The sequence below is a fragment of the Odontesthes bonariensis genome, chromosome 12, assembly GCF_027942865.1.
Source record: "Odontesthes bonariensis isolate fOdoBon6 chromosome 12, fOdoBon6.hap1, whole genome shotgun sequence".
Taxonomy (NCBI): Eukaryota; Metazoa; Chordata; class Actinopteri; order Atheriniformes; family Atherinopsidae; genus Odontesthes; species Odontesthes bonariensis.
Window position 1 is genome coordinate 28,228,573 of NC_134517.1, and position 21,252 is coordinate 28,249,824.

At 42.1% G+C, this 21,252-nt stretch overlaps 1 protein-coding gene across 2 annotated transcripts in view; it reads left to right on the forward strand.

The window, feature by feature from the left end:
• slc49a4 (solute carrier family 49 member 4) overlaps nt 1-21,252 on the forward strand; it is a 60,079-nt gene that overhangs the window by 18,853 nt on the left and 19,974 nt on the right. For both annotated transcript variants that reach the window (XR_012772560.1, XM_075479973.1), the window contains exons 5-7: nt 5,332-5,440; nt 10,274-10,341; nt 18,500-18,627. Coding sequence is in view for 1 of the 2 variants with exons in the window: in XM_075479973.1 (XP_075336088.1) it covers nt 5,332-5,440; nt 10,274-10,341; nt 18,500-18,627 (305 nt within the window). In the remaining variant the exon portion in view is untranslated. The remainder of the gene's footprint in view (nt 1-5,331; nt 5,441-10,273; nt 10,342-18,499; nt 18,628-21,252) is intronic.

Below are 21,252 nucleotides of genomic sequence, written 5' to 3' on the forward strand. Positions count from 1 at the left end.
AAACAAACACAAAACTCCAACACAATGACTCAGTTAGACACAATCAGTATCCATATTGATAAAGACAGTAAAAAAAGAAGCACATAAATGTATAAATAAAATAAAAGAAGAATGGGTCCCGTTATTGTGACCTTCCAGGGAATCCCTGTAAAAGAATGGAAGATACATTGGGATCCAAGTGATTCAAATAAGGTTTCCAAGCCTCATAAAATTGGTTGGAGTTTACATGTGATACGCAAGTCAAGTATTCCAGAGGCACCAACTCAAACAGCCCTTTATGGCGTCCCTTAACATTTGGTTCCTTATTGCTAATCCACTGCAATAAAATATTCTTCCTCGCTGCAAATGTAAGAATACAAAACAGTCTTTGATTTGTTAACCTCACACCTATAGCAGGAAGGCCTGATATAAGAGACAATGGGTCCATCCCCAGCTTTAATCCCAGTATCTTTTCAATTTCTGTTAAGACATTAGACCAGAGATACTCACTACGCGGCTCCTCAAGCTCTAATTGGTGGCTCGCACTCGCATAGTAGCTTATAACAATATGGTAACAATAACAATACATTTTTTTCAAATAACATACAGCGAATACTGTACAGTATTAGGTACTTTTTTATTAAGTTTGCGTTTTTTGTAGTATTAAGTATTTTTATTAAGTATTAATTGAGGCTTAATGGTATTTCCTAAAGGGGGGACTGTTAAACCTGGCAACGCAGCCCGCTTAAACCACCGTCACACCTGACCACAGTGCACGCTAGCTCCTTTAGCCAGCGCGAGATGCAGGCACAATGGATCGGTTTTTAATTAAAAAAGGGCAAAAACCAGCACAGAAACCATGCTCATCCTGAATGTCTCACTATGATTACAACAACAAACTACAAATACAACATGAAGAAAGTCGAGGACATGCATGCCAGCTTCAGCTCATCCCAGTTTTAAGGCAAATATGGTCTTAATTGAAAATGTATTGGCTGTGTTGTTTCTTTTTTTGTGGGATGTTTTATATGTAGAAATGCATATTTGCAAAAGGGGACTTTAGTATGTTGTGGTAAAAGTGACTCTTCCCTTGATTTTGGCTCTGCCAATGTGGCTCTTGTGAGAAAAATAGTGAGTATCACTGCCTTAGACCAATATTTCTGCAGCTGATGGCAGGACCAAAGACGGTGAGTTAGAGTGCCAATTTCTGTTTTACATTTAAGACACATTGGAGACAAACTAGGGTTGAACTTGTGTCTGCGATTAGGGGGATAGATGCATCCTTTGCAAAATCTTAATCTGGATTGATTTGACATGGTTACAAACTGAGATTAATTTAGCATAGGTCCATACACTTTCCCAGTCAACAGCATTGATTGTGAAAGACAGTTCTCTCTCCCACTTTTCTCTTCATGAATCACGCCGTCTCAATCTTTTTGTTGAGAACATTCCTTCAATGCTGTGATCAGCAGATAAGTCAGGAACATATTTATTTGATGAGGATCGCCGCCGCCTTAACTGCTGCATCCTCAGAGTTTGGCTTCTTATTTGTTGATGCGATGGGTGCCTCTCGTCTTGGAGTTAAAGCGACAGAATCTGGAGCCGGAGAGGGTCATGGAATCTTAATGAAAGGATCTGCCACTTGCCATCTGCTTGGGTTGTTATCAAAGAAAAACCTCTGCCTTCCCTCTAGATTAATTACTAAGCTATAATGTAGTTGTTGCAGCCTCACTTTCAGGGTCAGTCATGAGTTCATTCTCCAGAGACACCCGTGCTGCTCGTAGTTGGAGAGAAATGGTCTATTATGACAAGGTCCTGGATGCCAGCGGAATGCATTTGCTGTTTTTCCTCCACGGGGACGACACTTTATTATAATTCTGAAACATCCTATCTCCACACACCGTCACGTTGTTGCCCGAGGAGTGAGTGCTCGGCCTTTTGCCTCGCTTGTAAAGGAATGAGGCCTGTGGCAGTGGCCGGGGAATAAAGGCTGGAGAAGAGGGAAGAAAATCTGGGCAGCAAGCAGCCGGGGATTTGGTCCAGCTCGCTTGGCTGCACTCGGTCCCTCGCAGTAAGAAATAGCTCCACCACGGCGCCAGGCCTTCCAGAGGGCCCTGATCCTGTGCAGGTTCCCTCAGATGCCTGTCGGGCACCGAGCAGATGGAAAGCCAACGCAAAGGTTTGGACAGATGCGCACGTGGGCTGGCCAACCTAACTGGGCCATCCAGCTGAGAGGCTTTTCTGGTCCACTTGTGATAGGCAGCTTTCCAGTGACCTGTTTGAGCAGCGCGTCGTATCTCAGTCCAACAGCGTTACGTCCTTTCAGCGACTGGACACGGAGCGGGAGAGGCGCCTTTTAGGCCTGTGTGGCCACGTGTGCTCGGACACGAGTCCTGAGACGAAGGAATTCAGCTTGGAAGTTTGTGACTTTCCATGTTGTGGAGCGAGCCTCTCTTACAACGACAAACGGGTTTAAGTTAAGTAGGGCTGGGCAACGATTAATATTTTTAATCTAATTAATCACATGATTTCCCTGATTAATCGTATTTGTACGCAAAATCCAAAAATGAATTCAAAAGTAGCGTATAGCTTTTAGCATTTAGTTTTATTTTAAATGTGCTGCCATATGAATGAAAGTGCCATAACATTTGTTGTGCAAACACACTTTTAACATCAGCATCTTTCTGTAGTTTTTATGTAGAAGCCTCGCTCCACTGTCTGTTTCCTTGAATGACTTGCTGCTATCAGTTGTGTGTTTTGCCTTTAAGTGATATTTTAGACTGGAACTACTACGCTGAGAAGACAATTCAACTTGGCAGTGTTTACAGATGACTTTGGTTCTGTCGACTCCGCCGTCTGGAAGAACTTTAAAATGAAAATGGCCGAGTAAAAGTTCCGTACCCTTCTCCATGTTTGGTGGATCCGCCGATTACTTTCTTTTCCGGTTCCGCAGCAGACAGCAACAGACTTTTACAAAATAAAAGCTTGTGAGCAACAGACTTTTACAATAATAAAATAAATAATAAAACAGGGGTGGTCCGTGGCGTAGTTAATTTATTTTTTTTCTTAAATTGCCAGAAAAGAAAAGAAAAGAAAACATGTGTTAATGCGCGATAAAATATTTAACGACGTTAAATAATTAATGCGTTAACGCGATAATAACGAGTTAACTCGCCCAGCCCTAAAGTTAAGTTAAACGTTTGATTTTCCAGCTCTTTGACTGGCTGTGCCTCAGTGCATCGATCAGCTGTATTTCCAACAGCGAGTCGGACCTTACTCCCACTTTACCCAAACATGCCCGTCCAAACTTCACAGCCAGCAGCGTGGAAGTCGATTATTTCTCCTTAGAATTTCATATATTTTGACTCACTGGGTCATTTTGACCCAGAATTCAGTTTATCACCATCATGAATTTATAGATTTAATTGACTAAACTGTCCAGGTTCTCTTAACGTATACAGTGGAGGAGGAAGGGTTCAGTAGCCTCACACTTTGAGGGGCGATAGTCGCACAGATACTTGCTTTCCTGTGGGTGGAGCGCATCCAACGCCAGATTAGGAACTTAACTCCAATTTACAGATTGCTCTGAAATGAAAACTGCTTCAGTAACCCACTGCCTCAGCCCAGCACTGATGAGGAAAGTGGATGGATCATATCTTGATGACTCCTGATCTGCTTAATGAGTTCAGTGTCAGCCTCGACACGAGGACGGCGGATTCAGGACTGCAAAACATGATAACATTGTGAGGGCAGGTGCCAGGCAGCTCATCAGTCAGGATGCCTGATGCTTATCCATTGATGTATCTGCTCATCCATTTAGCCTGCCAGGATCTGAGCACTGGCTAATGATCTTCAGCTCAATGAGGGCTCCCAGCTGTTCACATCTGCTTCCCCAGCAGCAGTCTAATTACAAGTCTGGATGTCTCTACGCGTGGTGCAAAAATTATTATTGTATTCTGATCAGCGAATACTTCACAGCTCCAAGTGTCTGGGTACTGATGATCCTCCTTCCCTGGTTACACTTCCTTTAGCTCTGAAAGCTGTCATCTTGACGCATTGCCCTCTAGCCGGGTTGGCCGAGGACAAATGGCACTTAGCTGATGACACCACCATTTTTGAGACTTCTTTGGAAACCTTTCATCACCAGTCGGATGCGAAGGGGAAGGAAACGGTGTCCTCTCTCATGGCAGCCAGCCTCTGCTTGCTTACTTTTGGTTGTCTGTTTGAGGTCACGTATAAGAATAAAAGTGCTCGGATATTGATTTCCTGCTGTTGTGGCAAGGTTAATGAAAAAGGTGCAGAGAGAGTGCTCCATCACGGGGCTTTTATGACTGTCCCTCCATACTCTCGCCAAGGCCAAGTGGCCTCATGCTGCTCAGGACATGAGGGCCCATCTGCAGCAGGGAGGCAGGCCGCATGTGTTCCTCTGAGCAGTCAAAGCATTCCACAAATAAAAGGGAATAATTGTCAACAAAGGGAAAGGGTGTGCATTTGTTTGCAGTAACCATCCTTTTGCTGCACGGGCTGGGTGTTCTGGGAAGTTGTCCAGAGCCCACCAGATCGTCACAGACCCCACCCAGCCCAACCATGGACTATTCTCCCTACTAGCTGAGTGCAATATTTAGCAATATTTTTGCATTTTAGTTAATTTTTAGTGCATTCAAGTGCATTTTATTTATTTTTTATTCCGAGTGCTGGCACATAGCACTTCCATACCTATTTATTTTTATTGTATAGTACTGTATAGCATTCACAATTTTAGCGCTGTTCACCGGAAGCCAAGTAACGACATTTCGTTGCCAAGTAACGACATTTCGTTGTCAAGACTCACCTGTGTTTTTTGTGCAATGACAATAAAGAAAGTCTAAGTCTAAGTTCCTTCTGCAGATGTGTGCAACCTTAACTGTTTGGTGTCGAGCGTTTAAACTGTGTTCACCTTGCACAGCGATCTTCAGCATCATTACAGATCTCTGCCCTGCTGTTCCTTCCTCATTTAGTGTCCCTGATCGCCTTGTTTTTGGTCGAGGAGGTGGCTCTGATTTTAAATCTGTGCAAAGGGGGATTAGAGTGGGTGTTTGTGTTCAACGTGAAGTTATTCGGGTAATGTGAGTTGAGAGGATAAATGAACCCCCCGAGGAGGAAAACTCTGCGTTTATATGCATGATGTACACGCACAACTCAAGTGGGAATCCTAAGAGCTTGAATAAGGGCGTCTGGACTTCTGAAATGTGTTGGTGATATTAACACGGTGCATGTTGATGTTGTGATAACAATGCATTTTTTTATTTGATGTTCAGCCCGAGAACACGGGTAAAAGAAGCGCTAATTGCTGATGTTCTTTGTCCGTTTTAGCAACCTCCGGTTCCTGATGATCGCGTTGGCGTACGCCGTCCCGACAGGAGTGATTGCCGGCTGGTCGGGAGTTCTCGACATGGTTCTTACGCCAGCTAAAGTCAGTCAGGTAAGCAGCGTGGACAAATAAACCAGCGTCCAGTCTGATTTATGTAGATTGTTTCATGATGATGACCCAAACAACCTGCCGGTCCATTGTTCCAGGTTTGAATTATTCTCCTCTGCGGGTGCCAGCGATTTGAAAAGCTTCTCACACATGTGACCCACTCATGTGAACAATGGTACATCTGGTTCAGTCGTATTATCTTTCAGAAATGCTTGTTTTTGTGCGGCTGCTACTCAGAAAACACTTTTTCAAGCAGGTCTGAATTTCCAGAAATGTTGAGGAGATATTAGACCCCTGATATTTCTGTGTTTACGGCCTCCTGACAGCTCAACGCATCCTGCAGAGGTTTATTAACTCAGTCCAACCCTCTGGTCAACGCACTGCCCATAAACCTTCCCTGCAAACTTGTAGCTCTGGTTTTTAGTCGTGTTTCTTGGAACTTAACATAAGAGAAGCACTATTTTGTTCTCTCTTTTCTTTTTTTCCTAATTATCGAACGTACTTCCAGCCTCCTTTTCATCTTTTGTGAAGGGCACAATCAATTTCAAATCAACTGCGGCATGTCTGCTCGCCACCTTGAGTCTGAGGCTGAACAAATAGAAAAGATGAGGCGGGATTGGTGATGCTGAAGGAAAAAGCCTCCCGGGTAGTTCGCCTCCTCCAAGTCTCGGCACAACAGAATTTCAAAAGACAAAGAAAGCATGGAAATCGCAGTATAAGACGATTCTTGTCACACCTCTACTTTGTGCCTCTGTCAGCAGGCGACGGAGTGCATACTGGGTTGCTCCTAGACTTAATTTGTTCTAAAAATGTGTCCCAAATCTTTTATTTATGCCAGCTCGGAGCATAAAAAAGTGTGTTTCATTGAAATATTACAGGATATGTGGACAAAAAAGAGGAGACATCTGAATATGTAAAGGTGGAGGTGCACGAAAGCAACTGAAAATATCTGAAATGTTGCTTTGTTTTCTGATGGCGTCGGAGGTGTTTTTAAATTGAGAGAAAAAGCCAATTCTGCTGCCTTTTTTGTTCAAATCTCCCGTACACCCACACATTCTAATCATATCTGTAAGTCATCCTGTTTTTCTGTCTGCTGCGAGCTTTGTTGATTCTGTCAGAGCCAGGAACAGTGCAGACGGATGATGCATCGCTGTGAAACATCGCATCTCATGAAAAGCACAGCGTCCGACCCTTCCGAGTCCTTTTCCTCTGCTTGAGTTTACAATAGGAGCAGGCAATAAGAGCTCCAGGCCAGTGCACAAGCAAGCAAGCAATTTCCTATTTCCTATTAAATCCCTCATGCCTTCCAATAACTTGTTAATTTTGGTGCAAATGGGCAGTTGAATGCTGGTGTACACATTGGTATTCCTTTCCTTTGCTGATAGCTGCTACATTGTACTGGATCAGCAGTAGATGTGATGCTGCAAATCTGTATTGCAGGTATAAAATTGTATTTGCCCTCCTGTGAAGTGCACACATTAGGCCTTATCTTTGCTTTAGGCAGCCATTTGTCCTTATTCTGTTTCCAGATCTCATTTCATCTCTTCTCTTTCCATCTCATCAGCATTTTTCCCCTCACATCCTCTTGATATTTCTGTCGCCTGCCACCTCGGCTAGTTGCTCAACGTGATGGAGAGGTGACGATGGCTGCTGTGACGGTCCCGCTTGCTGCTTTGTTTCGATCGTATCCGCAAAACAAAGTCGCCCTCAGTCCACAGCAGAGTGTCTGAAAAATTGATTTGGAAGTAACACAAACACACGGGCGTCAAGCCAAATGAAACATGGGCTGTGTTCGAAACCGCATACTTCTCCTACTACTCCTACTACTCATACTAACTTTTTGAGTTAGTATGCGAGTTTGAGTCAGCGAGAAGTTCCCGGATGCATACTAGATTCTCCGAAATGTTGGGTATGCATCATGAGGTTACTACTCATACTCAAACTACCCAAGATGCAACGTAATGTGACGTCGCCGATCGTCATTTCCTGTCAAAACGGCAGTTTCACGCTAGCTACAACGAGGGTAGGTTCACTTCCTGTTTTCAAAACAAAAGCACCAATTGTATCGTAATGGCTTTCCCTATGATAAAAGGCAACGGGTATTTTATTTTGTGAAAATAACCGGAAGTGCGTTGCTCACTACGGCTAGCTTTAATAGCGCCAAATTCGTGGGAACAAAATTGTAAATAGCCGGTATTTTGTCAGGTTTTCAACACGTTGGGGATCTAAACGACTACTTTCTCTCCTGAAAATGTTTCAAATGTTGCTAAAGTTTACAGAGTTTAGAGCTTAAGCGAAATCAGCTTCAGGCCGGCTGATTTCGGCTCGGGCAGGAGCGAAATGCATTGTGAGTAAACGCTCTGCATACTGTCTGATCGATCAGTATGCAGTATGGAAGTATACAGTTTGCAAGTATGTAGTATGCGGTTTCGAACACAGCCATATTCTACAAATGACGAAAACTGCAGCACAAAGTGAGCTGTGGTCCCCCGCTAACATGCTAACATGTCAGCATGTTAGAGGGGACATGTCGCTAGACGACCGAGCACATTGCAGCTGGATGCGACGTTCACTGAAACTAGACCAGAAAACGATGGATTTATCGAGATAACCGACTAGTTTCTTAAATGAAAGTTTGGTGGAATTTCAACAGCTGTCAGAGCATGTGAATGTGAGCTGAGTTTTAACATTGGTTTAACCAACTCAGCAGCTGATGAAGCCAGGATTTTAAGGCCATTTTAAGGCTAAGGTTGGGTGGGGAATACGCTGTTATTAGTTCTGCTGCTTTGCCACAAAAAGAAATCGCATCAAGAGGAGCAGTTTTTAGAAAGGCATCTCAGTGGTTCCATTTCCTATGATGGTCCTGTGATGGTTTTCAGGAACCTACATCTGCTACCTGCAACAGAAACCAAGATACTGTGGCATGTTAACACTTTATTCAGGTTTATCCAGAGTGGGTTTTTTTTTTCATACAAACCTTCTCAGAAACATGGATTTGTTAATGGCTGTGAATGCATGAATATAAAAAAACTTCCATTTCCAAATAACAATCAAAACCTGTAAAAGGCTCGGAAGCGTAATGCTTCAAAAGGAATGTGAGAGTAATGATAAGTCACAGACTAAGACGATTGGGATAGTTTAGGAGCCATTAAAAGAAAAGCATGTGTGAGCTTTAAGCTCAACCTGCAGACAGATGTGTTGTGTGCTTTGCATCGCCTTAATGAATGTGTCTCAGGAAACGAGCACTTTACTGAGCTCATCAGTCATATGCAGTTTCTCCTTTAATGGAGATTAACTTAAAGGAGAAGTTCGTTTTTCTTTTTAAACCTGGACCTGATTTCTGGCATCAAATACCTTCATCTACTCACCGATAACAGTTTGGTGAAAGTCGGCGTCCTTTGGAAGATATTTAGATCCCTGGAGATCCGCGTATATCCATATAGCTCTGAGCTAACAGCGCAATAGTACGCGTTCATTCATTCATCGGTCTTAAAGTATTGGTGAAATAAAGACAGATAATGCCTTATTTAGAGGCTGTATTGTCTCTGCCCTGTTCTCTCCCGTTATATGGATATATGCGGCTCTCGAGTGATCTAAATATCTTCTGAAGGACGCCAACTTTCACCAAACTGTTATCGGTGAGTAGATGAACGTATTTTATGCCAGAAATCAGGTCCAGGTCCAAAAAAAACAAAAAAACGAACTTCTCCTTTAAATGCAGAGACCAAGAATGCTGATTCATTGTGTCCAGATTCTTTTAGTTGAACCCTTTTTACTGTCACATTATTAAACATCCTTTGTGGATTTTACAGTGAAACAACATGTTACGGATCAGCACTATGAGGCCTAAATGGTTTATATGGGAGAGCAGGTAGCATGTGTGACGCCTGAAGCTCCGGCTTTAACCTCAGAACAGATCCAATATCACACGGTTTCCACGGTTTAAGCCTCAAATCTGCTCTTTTTTATGTTTCCAAGGCCCTAAGAGTATTCCAGGTGATTAACTCTTTCCAACAGAAATATCTGTGAAAGCAAATGTGTGTTTTGGCTTCAGAGTTGGTGTGACATTACACACCTCAGAGATCCTCCACATCACATGCATGCATGAAGGGCAACTATCGGTGCCGTGCAGGTGCTGAAAAACGTCTTTGATTCACATGTTTTGATCTTCGTTGTGGGAGAGGATGCGGTTCATCTCACCATTCTGCCTCAGGCTGTGCAGGTTTACCATCTTTCAGTAATCTGGTCCTCGCCTGACACCCAGGAGAGCAGCATTAGGGTCAAATTTAATGGCAGTCTGGCATTCATCACTCATTAAGCCCGAACACATTTGATCTTTCATAACTTTGATTGTCTACTCATCTTTATTAGACACCTTCCTGACATGTTTGTGCAGAGCGTGATTGAGAGAAAGCATCGGATTGCTTTAGATTCGGCTCCCTCGCCGCTTCGTCCTCCATCTGGTTGGATTTGGTTGAATGTGAGTTATTGCCTCGGGGAGATTAATGGGAACCAAACACCGTTGTTGGCATGCGGAGATGTTTTCATCTGAGTGTCACGCGCTGGATGTGTGTGTTTGTGTCACGCGTGCAACACTTTACCTCTTATTGATTCCCTCGGCCTTAACATCCTCTCCTCTGGCTTGAAGGCCGGTGTGTCTTTGTTGGCTTCCATTCCTGTAAATAAGAGAGGACAACAATCTTACACACACACTGGCCTCGCTGCCAGACCTGGCAACCCACCAGACACGGTGGCTGAAAGGTCTCGGCAGACTTCAGACACTTGGAGAAAACCCTTACTTTGTATTTTAACTGCCGTTTTCTTCTTCTCTGACAGGTGAATGCAGGCTGGATAGGCTTCTGGTCTACTGTTGGTGGATGTGTGTTTGGGGTGGCAATGGCCAGGTATGTTCCTGTTTTTATCGTGCATCTGCCCCACTTTGTGACCACTGAGTTTGTTTTTCTTTTAAGGGGAATTGAATTAATACAGTAAAGCTACCCAAGCATGTGCAGACATCTGAGACCTCTGCACACTTGGAGCCCAGATCCTCCTGATAATGGATTCAGCAGTTAAACTCTCCCACATGTAAACTCCGTGCATGTTTCACTGAGTGAAAACTGTATATAATTTCCAGATATGAACGTGAATTCATGCTAGCTCACAACTGATGAACTGGCCCTCACATCTCTGATTTTAAATGGCAGCTCAGTTTGTCTATTAAACTGATACAAGCCAGCTCAGTTAAAAGTTGATGGACCCAGCGAGGCATCAAATTAGAAAATAAGCATTCATTGTAACACCTCATTAACAGCTGAAGGCTTTCTTCGCAGCTCAGTCAGACATATTCCACGTACAATCATCTGTGTTGCCGTTGTGACCACGGCAAAGATGAGATTTAGGAACATGGCGTCATTTAAAAGCGGTGTCTGTTGGGACCAAAAATGAACAAGAAGCAGAAAAAAAAGAGAAAGTAGGGACCACAGGGTTCGGTGCAGATGAAGTGAAAGCTCTGCGGTTCAACAGTGTTTGCAACATTCAAATAGACTAAACCGGGGACTGGCACATATACAAACACAGATATCAGTTCTTCATCAGCATATCTCCAACTTTGATACAAATAAGACTAGGGCTGGGCAACGATTAAAATGTTTAATCTAATTAATCACATGATTTCCCTGATTAATCGCATTTGTACGAAAAATCCAAAAATGAATTCAAAAGTAGTGTATAGCTTTTAGCATTTAGTTTTATTTTAAATGTGCTGCCATATGAATGAAAGTGCCATAACATTTGTTGTGCAAACACACTTTTAACATCAGCATCTTTCTGTAGTTTTTATGTAGAAGCCTCGCTCCACTGTCTGTTTCCTTGAATGACTTGCTGCTATCAGTTGTGTGTTTTGTCTTTAAGTGATATTTTAGACTGGAACTACTACGCTGAGAAGACAATTCAACTTGGCAGTGTTTACAGATGACTTTGGTTCTGTCGACTCCGCCGTCTGGAAGAACTTTAAAATGAAAATGGCCGAGTAAAAGTTCCGTACCCTTCTCCATGTTTGGTGGATCCGCCGATTACTTTCTTTTCCGGTTCCACAGCAGACAGCAACAGACTTTTACAAAATAAAAGCCTGTGAGCGACAGATTTTTACAAAATAAAAGCCTGTGAGCAACAGACTTTTACAATAATAAAATAAATAATAAAACAGTGGTGGTCGGTGGCGTAGTGGGTTGAGCAGGCGCCCCATGTACTGAGGCTATAGTCCTCGCTGCAGCTGGCCCCGGTTCGAGTCCTGCATTGGACGGCCCTGTGCTGCATGTCGTTCCCCCTCTCTCTGCCCCCTGCTTCCTGGCACAAAAGGCACAAAAGGCCCCCCAAAAAAGTTTGTGAATTTTTTTTGGAATAAAAAATAAATAAATAAATAAAAACTGCGTTAATGCGCGATAAAATATTTATCGGCATTAAATAATTAACTGATAATTAATTGAGTTAACTCGTCCAGCCCTAAATAAGACGCTTAACGGACAGCATAAACAAAATGTAAAGAAACAGGCCTTTAAAGCATTCTGTGCTATAGGTTAGAAAGCTTTGTCTTTTACATTTTCCTCACAGTGGAAAGCATGAATGCATCCACCCGACTCCAGGAAGTACTAATAAATCTAACGTTAATCAGAGTGGAGGGTCGACTCTTTTGTTCTCCTCACATCAACTGCTTTCTTTTGCTATTCGGTCCCAATTCCTGCAACTCCTGATGTTTTAGCAGCCACCGCTCGACTTCCACTGACAGACGGGGAGCCAAAGTGTGGAGTCCGCAAAAGTAAAAGGGATTAATTTCTGCTCTGATGGATATATGTTTTTAGCAGGCCAAGGCCCAATCAGCACTTCCTGGCAGGTCTGGCGTTTTCTTTAAGTTGTAATCAGGGAAATGAGCCCATAACTCCCTCTGTTAATCAGTGAAAGTATATGTAAACAGAGCTGATGAATTCTGAGGTGGACTACACAGACTCGGAGTCGGTGTAGAGATTGATTACTTCTTATTTCCTTAGTCGGGTGAATTTAGCTGGAACAGTGTCTGCAGCTAAACATGGCTGCTGGTGCTCGAGCGCTCAGCTTGTAGCAACTGTAGAAAAGATTTAATTCAGTGTCCCCCCCCCCCCCCCCCCCTTTAATTCAATATTAACTCAAAGGTGCAATACTGTAACACGTCTGAACTTTCTACATCTGGAAGTTTGAACTATTTTAGGATATTTGAGCCTTTTGTCACGTCTTTTCAAGCTTTAGAGAAAAATCTCCTCGCATAATATTTCTTTATATATTTATTATGATCGCTTATGTTTACCATGGAAGTAAGTGACTGAAGAAAGGTCAGAAGGGACGAAAAGTTGTTGTTTTTGTTTACTGCCAAGCAGTTTTGACCCTTTGAGGACACATGCATCATTGCTTCCTCCCGCTCCCGGCTTTGAAAAAGCTCTGATTTTTGGAGGTCAAAGCAGGAAAAACCGGGTTCACAGCTTCTTATTAAGCTTTATTTCAGAGATTGCAAGTCAGCTTTTGTTACCATCTAACCAAACACCTGCAGTATACGTCTGTATTGTTTTTTTGTGTCTGTGTAAAACCTAATTGAAGCAGTGACCTGCTGGGATTTGACTGCTGCTCGAGGGCCTTGCATAACGGGGAGCCGGTGTTCTCATTAAGTATTTCCAGTTACCGGGCTGATTGGGCTGTCTTTTGGGAGTCGAGGCCCCTCGATGCCATCTGACCAGGGTCCTGTAATTAAAGATATGTTTTAACAAGAGCTGAAACAGAAGAAACTGGAACGGCATTTTTCATTTCTTTGATTCGCTTCTGTCTCACTTTATTCTCTTAAGGCTAAATTCTGCTGCTCTTATTTCCCCGTCTCTCTCTTCTTTAGCAGTTTGCTGCAGTTTGGGATCACAAGTCTTTTTTTTTTTTTTATATCTCGTCCCACCCACCAGCAGCCATTAGATTGTAATGTTGCGATGTCGTGTATTGTACGCCGGTAGCTGTCCCTCTCCTTTAAAGCGAGCACGTTCAGATTACCACAGGGAGCAGAAAATCCACTCCTTAAAAGGCTTTTTTGGTTCACACTTTAAGTGGCTTCTACTCCTGTAATGCTAAACTTCTTTGGGAATTAGCTCTTAACGCTTGCCAAAAAGAACACAGGCTTTTTTAGAAGTGCGCTATTTTCTGCATCACGGGTGGGAGCCTTGCTCAAAGGGGCGGCGCCCGACATGAGAACGTTAGACAAACAATCAAGCAGCTGCCTAATCGGGTGATTGGTTGATTTATTTATCTATTTTACCGAGTAACGGAGGGCGGGGACGACGGCTAACGAGCCTCACTCGTTATCTTTTCATGACGAGCCTCAGAGAAAGAGGGAGGTGGGAAGGAGGCGTCAGAGAACAGAACCAGGTTATTCTCCTTCACATCACGGAGGTCTGAGCCGCACAATGCTGCGCTTTAATGAGACGGCACAGAGCAAACACAAATGAGGATCTAATTTGTTTTGCCTGCAAACAGGAACAGCCTGTGATTGCTTGTTGGTCATCTTTGGTTATTTGCTGCATGCTCTTTACTCAGAATGATGATATTCCATCCTTCCCTGCAGGGACTGGAGAGCAGAAAATGAAATCTGATTCTACATGGCTGAGATTATGATCTTTATGGCCAATAAATCCTGTTAGGGGAGCGTAAAAGATTGGCTTTTAATTTTTGCCGTTACGTCACGAGATGACACGACTCTCTTTACTCAATGAGAAGTGAAACAGAGATTAGAAATCGCATTACCTGCAGAGGATATGCAAAATGCTCGTGACAAAACTGTTTTCTTGTTCAATACCATTCTCAGTTTTTCTTGTGGTAAGCCGCTCTATATTTACCCCCAGAGTGTGACACAAAGCTTCAGAACCCAGGAAGAAATTCTTTGATTTTTATACAAAAATATACTGTAAATTCTCAAAGCATGTGCAGCTAAGATAGATGAAGCATTTATTCTGTGGTTTGTGGTAGTAGGATTTATCTAAATGCGTTACAACCTACACCCAGTTTGCCCGTGAGGCTCATTGTTGAGCATTTTGATTTATTTTGGGCTCTAATTGAGTTTGAAAAGGGTTGGATTTGTTTATTTTAAAAACATTATACATATAATGAGGAAAAGGATCTTTTTTTTTTATTGCCTTTATTCATTCGTAATCCAGCGGTAAATAAACATAATGTGACAGATGTGCCAAACACTGACCGAGCTTTTGATGGAGTAGGACTATGGGACCAGAGATGGAGTCTAAGCTGCTTACTCTGCATGCAGGATCAGATTGGAGATGATGCCCGTGATCCTCTTTGCAAAGAGTTAAGAGCTTTGCAGGGTGTAGGCGAAGGATTTCCTCCATATCTGGCACCAAGAATTGTTTAAAGGTTGTGGATGTCAGCTTGTTACTGGCAGACAGAGAAGTTAGATCCTGTTGTTGTGGAAAGTGCCTGGTGGACGGCCATTACTGACGCAGCCGATTCAATCTATAATCCTCAGAAAAGACCAGCAGAGTTCCTCAGGATGAGCCTTGTAGTCTTTCAGGAGTTAGGCATGTTTTGTTTGTCCTGTGAACATGTAGTTGATGTGTCACCAGAGGTGGGTAGAGTAGCCAAAGATTAGTAAGAGTAAAAAAGTGCTCTGTGAAATAACTACTCAAGTACTGAGTAACTGTTGAGTAACGTCTGATTTATTTGTTAACACAAGCATTCAATCAGACAGACAAAAATACTAAATAATCATCTTTAGGCAGATTAGAGTTCATCCAATTGATAAAATAAATTAAAATGAATTAATTAATTACAAAATAGCTTAAATTAAAATAATCCAGGTAAATTCAAGAACTTCAATAGAAAATAAGAGAGACTTAGGAAATGTTTAAAACATATGTAACCCATATGTAACCTAAAAAACAAACATTCATCTATCCATGGGGGGAAAAAACGAGTTTAGGAAACTTCCCGCTACATGTTTCCTCAGGTTAGATGTTGAGTTTCTGCTGAAATGTGCGTTTGTTTTGGTTGACACAGAAGACACATAATGTAGCTGCTGTTTCTCACTCTTTGTAAGGTAAACATGCTTTCAGTATGAGGCCTCGTCTGCGTCTTCATTTCCCACCGTTGATTCTGACATTTTTCATCTGTTTCTTTGTTTGCTACGACTGTAAACTGTAAAGTTAACCCGTCCCGCCGCTGAGATTGAGTACGGTCACGTGACCAGACTGCACGGCTACGTCTGATTGGTGGAACACAGTCAGGTGGTAGAGCCTTTGGCGGAAGTCTCTCTCTCTGTCAGAATAAAACATTAAAATGAGGCGTACGCGGGGGGATAAAAATAATGAGGCGTAGAATACCAAAGAGGTAAGAAGAAAAGTAACCAGCTCATTGTAGCCTAATGTAGCGGAGTAAAAGGGCAGTTTCTGCTGCACACATCTACTCAAGGAAAAGTAAAAAGTATAGTGATTTAAAACTATTTTTTTACTACCCACCTCTGTGTGTCACGTTATGAAAAACAGCCCCAGAAGTCCTAAGACACATTAATTTAATCTAAAAAGGCCACAGCGGCCATGCTAATTATCCATCCAAATGTTTCCCCTCATCCTTTAGCCCTAAGACACTGACAGAACTTCACATCCCCGCTGAACCAATCATCCATTTCCAATGCGCCTTTTAATTCTCGCTTTAAGGTAATTGTCATGTTCAGCCCTCTTTTCTCAAGCATCCTGCCCGTGTGCAACCAAACAAAAGTAATTAGTGTCTGGCTTTGCTGCGGCCTCTGCAGCTCCATCTAATCCTCCTCCGGCATCCATGTGCACACCCAGAGGAGCCGGGAGGAACTAATGAACTTTGAGAGTTTAGAGGGGGCTATAAGGAGAAACCACAGAGCTCAAGAGAGCTCTTTGGGAATGGCCTGATGGCTCGCCTCCCACAGTATGATACAACGTGCGTCTCAAGTCTGTCTGCTTGGCTTGTGAGACGAATCAAATAGACTCTATGAATAGTCTTTCTTTACGAAATGAGAAGTAAGACACTCAGAAACAGGTGGGCGAGGGAAATGATGTAGCCTGTCTGTGAAACGGTCCACAGTTCTGTGTTATATACAGGCTGAGTTTATAAACGATTCCCCTCGTTTCTGTTTACTCACGTTAACAGTTTATATTTCATGCCAGTGTTTTAATTATTTTCAGTTTTTAACACTTTTACATACAGCCTTTACATTTGTATATCTTCATTCAACTTCCATACAAAAAGTCGCTGCATTTGTTTAAAGACAAGTGTAGTGGCCATTTGTCCATAAAAAACAAATTAAACTTAAACCAAACAAAATCAAAAGACCACTGATGCACCATGGGGGATGTGGTTTAACGCAGGCAAAAGAAGATGAATGTCCAAAATGAATTCTTGCGTTTTCTGATGATTTATTTCAAAACAATAAAACAAACAAAAGAACAAAGAAAACCTGCTGCTCTCTCCTTTTTCCCTGGTAAAAAACCATCGGCCCACCCAGGTGCATGCTGGTACTCCAGGTGGCCAGTGTGACCCAATTACCAAAAATATTCTAAACAAATAACTAACAAGGAATATTAGCAGAAAATCTAATCTAAATAAAGCAGTGAAATTAATCAAATAAAGTTACTCATAATTAGCAATTTAAATTTACAACTAGAACCAAAAAAACAAAAACTAACTTTACAAATAGCTCCTACAACAAGTAAAAGTAAAACGAAACATACCACTCAAAACAAGGATGCTCCTCCTGTTAACCGAGGTGATAATCTATATACAAACAAGTATTATTAATAAATGCAAAATAAGACACAAATATAGAGAAAACATACAAATCTTACACGGTCAGGATCAGGTTGCCCACAAAGATTAGTCATCCACTTCTTCATCTATTAAATCCAAGTCCTTAATGTAGCTGATGCTCCACATGTCTTCAAATAATTGCCGTTTAGCCTTTAATATGAAAGTTATTCTCTCTAATGGAAGGCTTGCTAACATCTGTCTTATCCATTGAGAAGTACTCGGTCTACAGATCTTTTTCCACAATAATGCAACACATTTCTTGGCATAAAGCAAGCTGAGGTCTATAAATGCCCGCTCATTCCTACTATAGTTATGTTTCTCTGGGTATATGCTCAACAAAAAAAGTTTAGGGTCCAATACGATTTGTTTTGAAACGATCTTCTCGACTATAGCCCAGAATGTTTTAATCTTTCTGCGTTGCCAAATGCAGTGAAATCGAGTTCCTCTGGATTCCATACATCTGGTACATTTCTATTATATCTATTTAAATGTATTGGAGTTACGTATGTCCATATTAACCATTTGTACTGTATAAGTTTAAGATGTGAATTTATAGACATAGTGTGAGCCTTAGCAATGTTGGTGTTTTTTTTTTTTGTTTGTTTTTTTCACAGTATTTTTATAAGATCTTTTTCAAGTTGTGTAGGACATATAAGAGAAATAAGGATAATAGAAAAAATGTATAAATAATAGTAACAAAAAATAAGTATGCCTATATAAAAAAATAAAGAAATAAATTTAAAGAAAAAATAAATAAATAAATAAATAAAATGAGCAAAAACCTTAAATTGAATTAACTGATGTCTGACATTAATTGAACAGTGTTGAATCCTACTGAGGCTCTCCTCCCAAACACCATCATCGATCTGTAAACCTAACTCGTCCTCCCAAGCTGTCTTTAAAGAGTAAGTGGAAGAATCCACTTGCCCAGAAAACACCCCGACAAAATCAGAAATCAAATGTTTTGAGTCAGGAGGGCCGAGCAAAAGTTTATAAACCCTGCTTTCCTCAGGGAGAGACTCAAAATTAGGCACATTGTGGCGCACATAGTTCCTGGTTTGTAGGTATCGAAAAAAAGTGTGACAATGGCAGGGAAAACTTGTCTTTTAACTGAGTGAATGAGGCAAACTGTTTGTTAATGTACAGATCATTTTAGAATGACTATGCCTGTCAGCATGTCGTTGTTTTTAATATAAATCTGCTCACCTCCAGATTCGCCGACTCCATCCGCGGGATGCTGAAGCTGATCCTGGTGCTGATGCTGGCAGGAGCCTCGCTGTCCTCCACCTGGTTCACGCTCACCTGTCTGAGCAGAGTTACCCATCTCCCCTCCACCACAGGTAGGTCCGACTTTGAGATGCAGCCATGTATGAAACGGGCCGGCGAACTACACACTCTGCACTCCGAGGCTCAGTCGCCACTTCAACCGAATCATTACTGCTTCATGAGTGTTGGAGGACAGAGTGGAAATGGAAAGAAATTTCACTCACAGACTGGACCATCTATCAATAGATGTCAGGGATAACCTCATTAGGGACATTAGTGGATTTAGCTCCCCCCTCCCTCAGCCGGCCAATAAGCATATCGGCATGTATTTCTAAACGACTGATTCCAGTCATCATCATCCATCATCGTTCCCCGAGCCCTGGAACGGCTCTATCTTACGTCCTCTCATCCCAAACACAGGCAGGCTCCAGCCGTGTTTGTTTGTCTGGCATCTGATATGAAAGGTTGGTGTGACACTGCAACAAAATGTGCCAAAGCCCCTTATTATCCCAGCGTGGGGCGCTCGGCAGCAACGCACGCACGTATCGATGAGTGCGACCTGCTGCTTCCTTAAAGGCGATTTGCATGAAAGTACCATTGGACTTTCTTTCTTCATTTAAAGCACACAAGCAGGAAGTTAACCCCACATATTCCTATTTATTAGAAGATAAACCGCTTGAATGATAAACTTCAGGTTAGAAAAGACCTGAGTTCCAGTTTAATGTGCAGATTCATGTGAGATTATTGACGAATTGAAAGTTAATATTCGATCTTGAATGTATAAACGCATCTTTTTCTGGGGCCTTTTGACTCTAAAGTGCTTTATTCATTTCAATTCAAAATGTATTTATATAGCACATTAAAACAACCTCAGCTGACCAAAGTGCTTCACAATAGCAACTGTATCACATATTAAGAGAGTCATCAATAAAATGGCAATAATCAAATCAAATCAAATTTATTTGTAGCACATTTCATGTACAAACAATTCAAAGTGCTTTACATAAAATAAAAGCATTGCAGCAGGGAGTGGAAGAAGCATTAAAAATACATAAAAGAATACAAAGAGAAACGAATAAATAATTTAAATGAATTAAGAATAACTTCATCACAGATGAAAATAAAATTTGAGATTAAATTAGCAATAAAATAACAATAAAATAAATATACAATAAAATTAGCAAGCCAAGGAAAGCTCCATTTCAGTTAGTGGAAGGCCAGGGAAAAGAGATGAGTTTTCAGTCTGGATTTGAACTAAAGACTAAAGACTGAGAGGAGCTGACAGACACCGGGAGGCTGCTCCACAGTCTGGGTGCTCCACAGAGAAGGCTCCATCACCTCCATCACCTCCATCACCTCCGGTCTTTAGCTTTGGGAACAGCCAACAGGGCTCTGAGTGGAGTGTAGGGCTGCAGCAGCTCACTTAAGTAAGACGGGCCCATGGAGTTTAAACACTTAAAAACAATCAATAAAACCTTAAATCGTATGGACAGTTTTATGGAGAGATATATTCAGAAAATATCCACAAAAATGACATGTGATGTGTGGAAAAAAACACGATTAGGCTGCAGAAACAGCACAGATTAATCAGGGAGAGTTTCTGAGGAAGAGATACGATGGCCAGCTGCTGAGCTGTGCAACATAAAAGTCCTGAATATCCACAGAAGTGATGCAGGGTTCCTCTCTGTGGTGAAGGAACACTCCTTCACAGCATCCAGCCGAGTGGAGAAGTCTCTCCGGGAGGCGTCCCATCATTATCCGCATCTAAAACCGAGAATGCAAACCATTCGTGAGCCTCGGGAACAAAAAGTTCAAAGTACGGAGAAGGCTCGGGTAAGATCACGATCCAAAGTTTACGATATTATAAGATGCACGTGGACCGTGTGAAGTTTTACTGGCTGAGACAGAAGATGGATCATTTCTGGAGTAATATTGTCCAATCAGATTCAGACGCAGCTCAGTGTGTCGAGTGATGCTACGCTCGACAGACTGATGACGACCCAAAAAAACGACGAGCCTTAAAGGTGGGGTAGGGGTTCCTTTTTCTGGAACATTTTTTTACATATTGCTTGAAATACTCTTCACACCCCCATTGCAACTAATTAATTAAAAGTTTTGACACAAAAATAAAAAGTTTTAGTGGCCTCTAGAACGTACAATCTAGAAAAAACAGTATCCAATCATTGTGAACGGACCGTTAACGATGATTGGATTCTGATGCCGTCTATCAAACTGCAATCTGCTCCTCCCTCCCCCTCCTCCCCCCCCTGTGCGCGTACCCTGCTCCGTGAACGAATTACGCGTCCAGAAGCTTGGCAGGAAGCTAAACTAGAGCCAGCTTGGCTAGCACCTAGCATTATTAAACGTATAGTTAGCATATACTAAATACTAAATACGGCAACGATCGATGCTTGCTGTCAGAACAGCGCTCGTGCACCTTCGTGCGCGTTCGTGTATTCTAGAGGCGTGCCTTCGGGGGGAAAGTGAAGAAAAGGGTTGGGACTTTTGACCTGTGTATTTTCAAAATGCAGCTTCGCTGGACTCAAAATCCAGGATCTCCTACCCTACCTTTAAAGCAACTCTCAGACTTTTCTAAGTGAAGTCGTGTGAGGTGATCTCAGAGCTCCTGACAGACTAAAAGCAGAAAGTTTAACTCTGAGGTGAATGGTTGCAGAACATACGGATGGATTTGTCTCGTA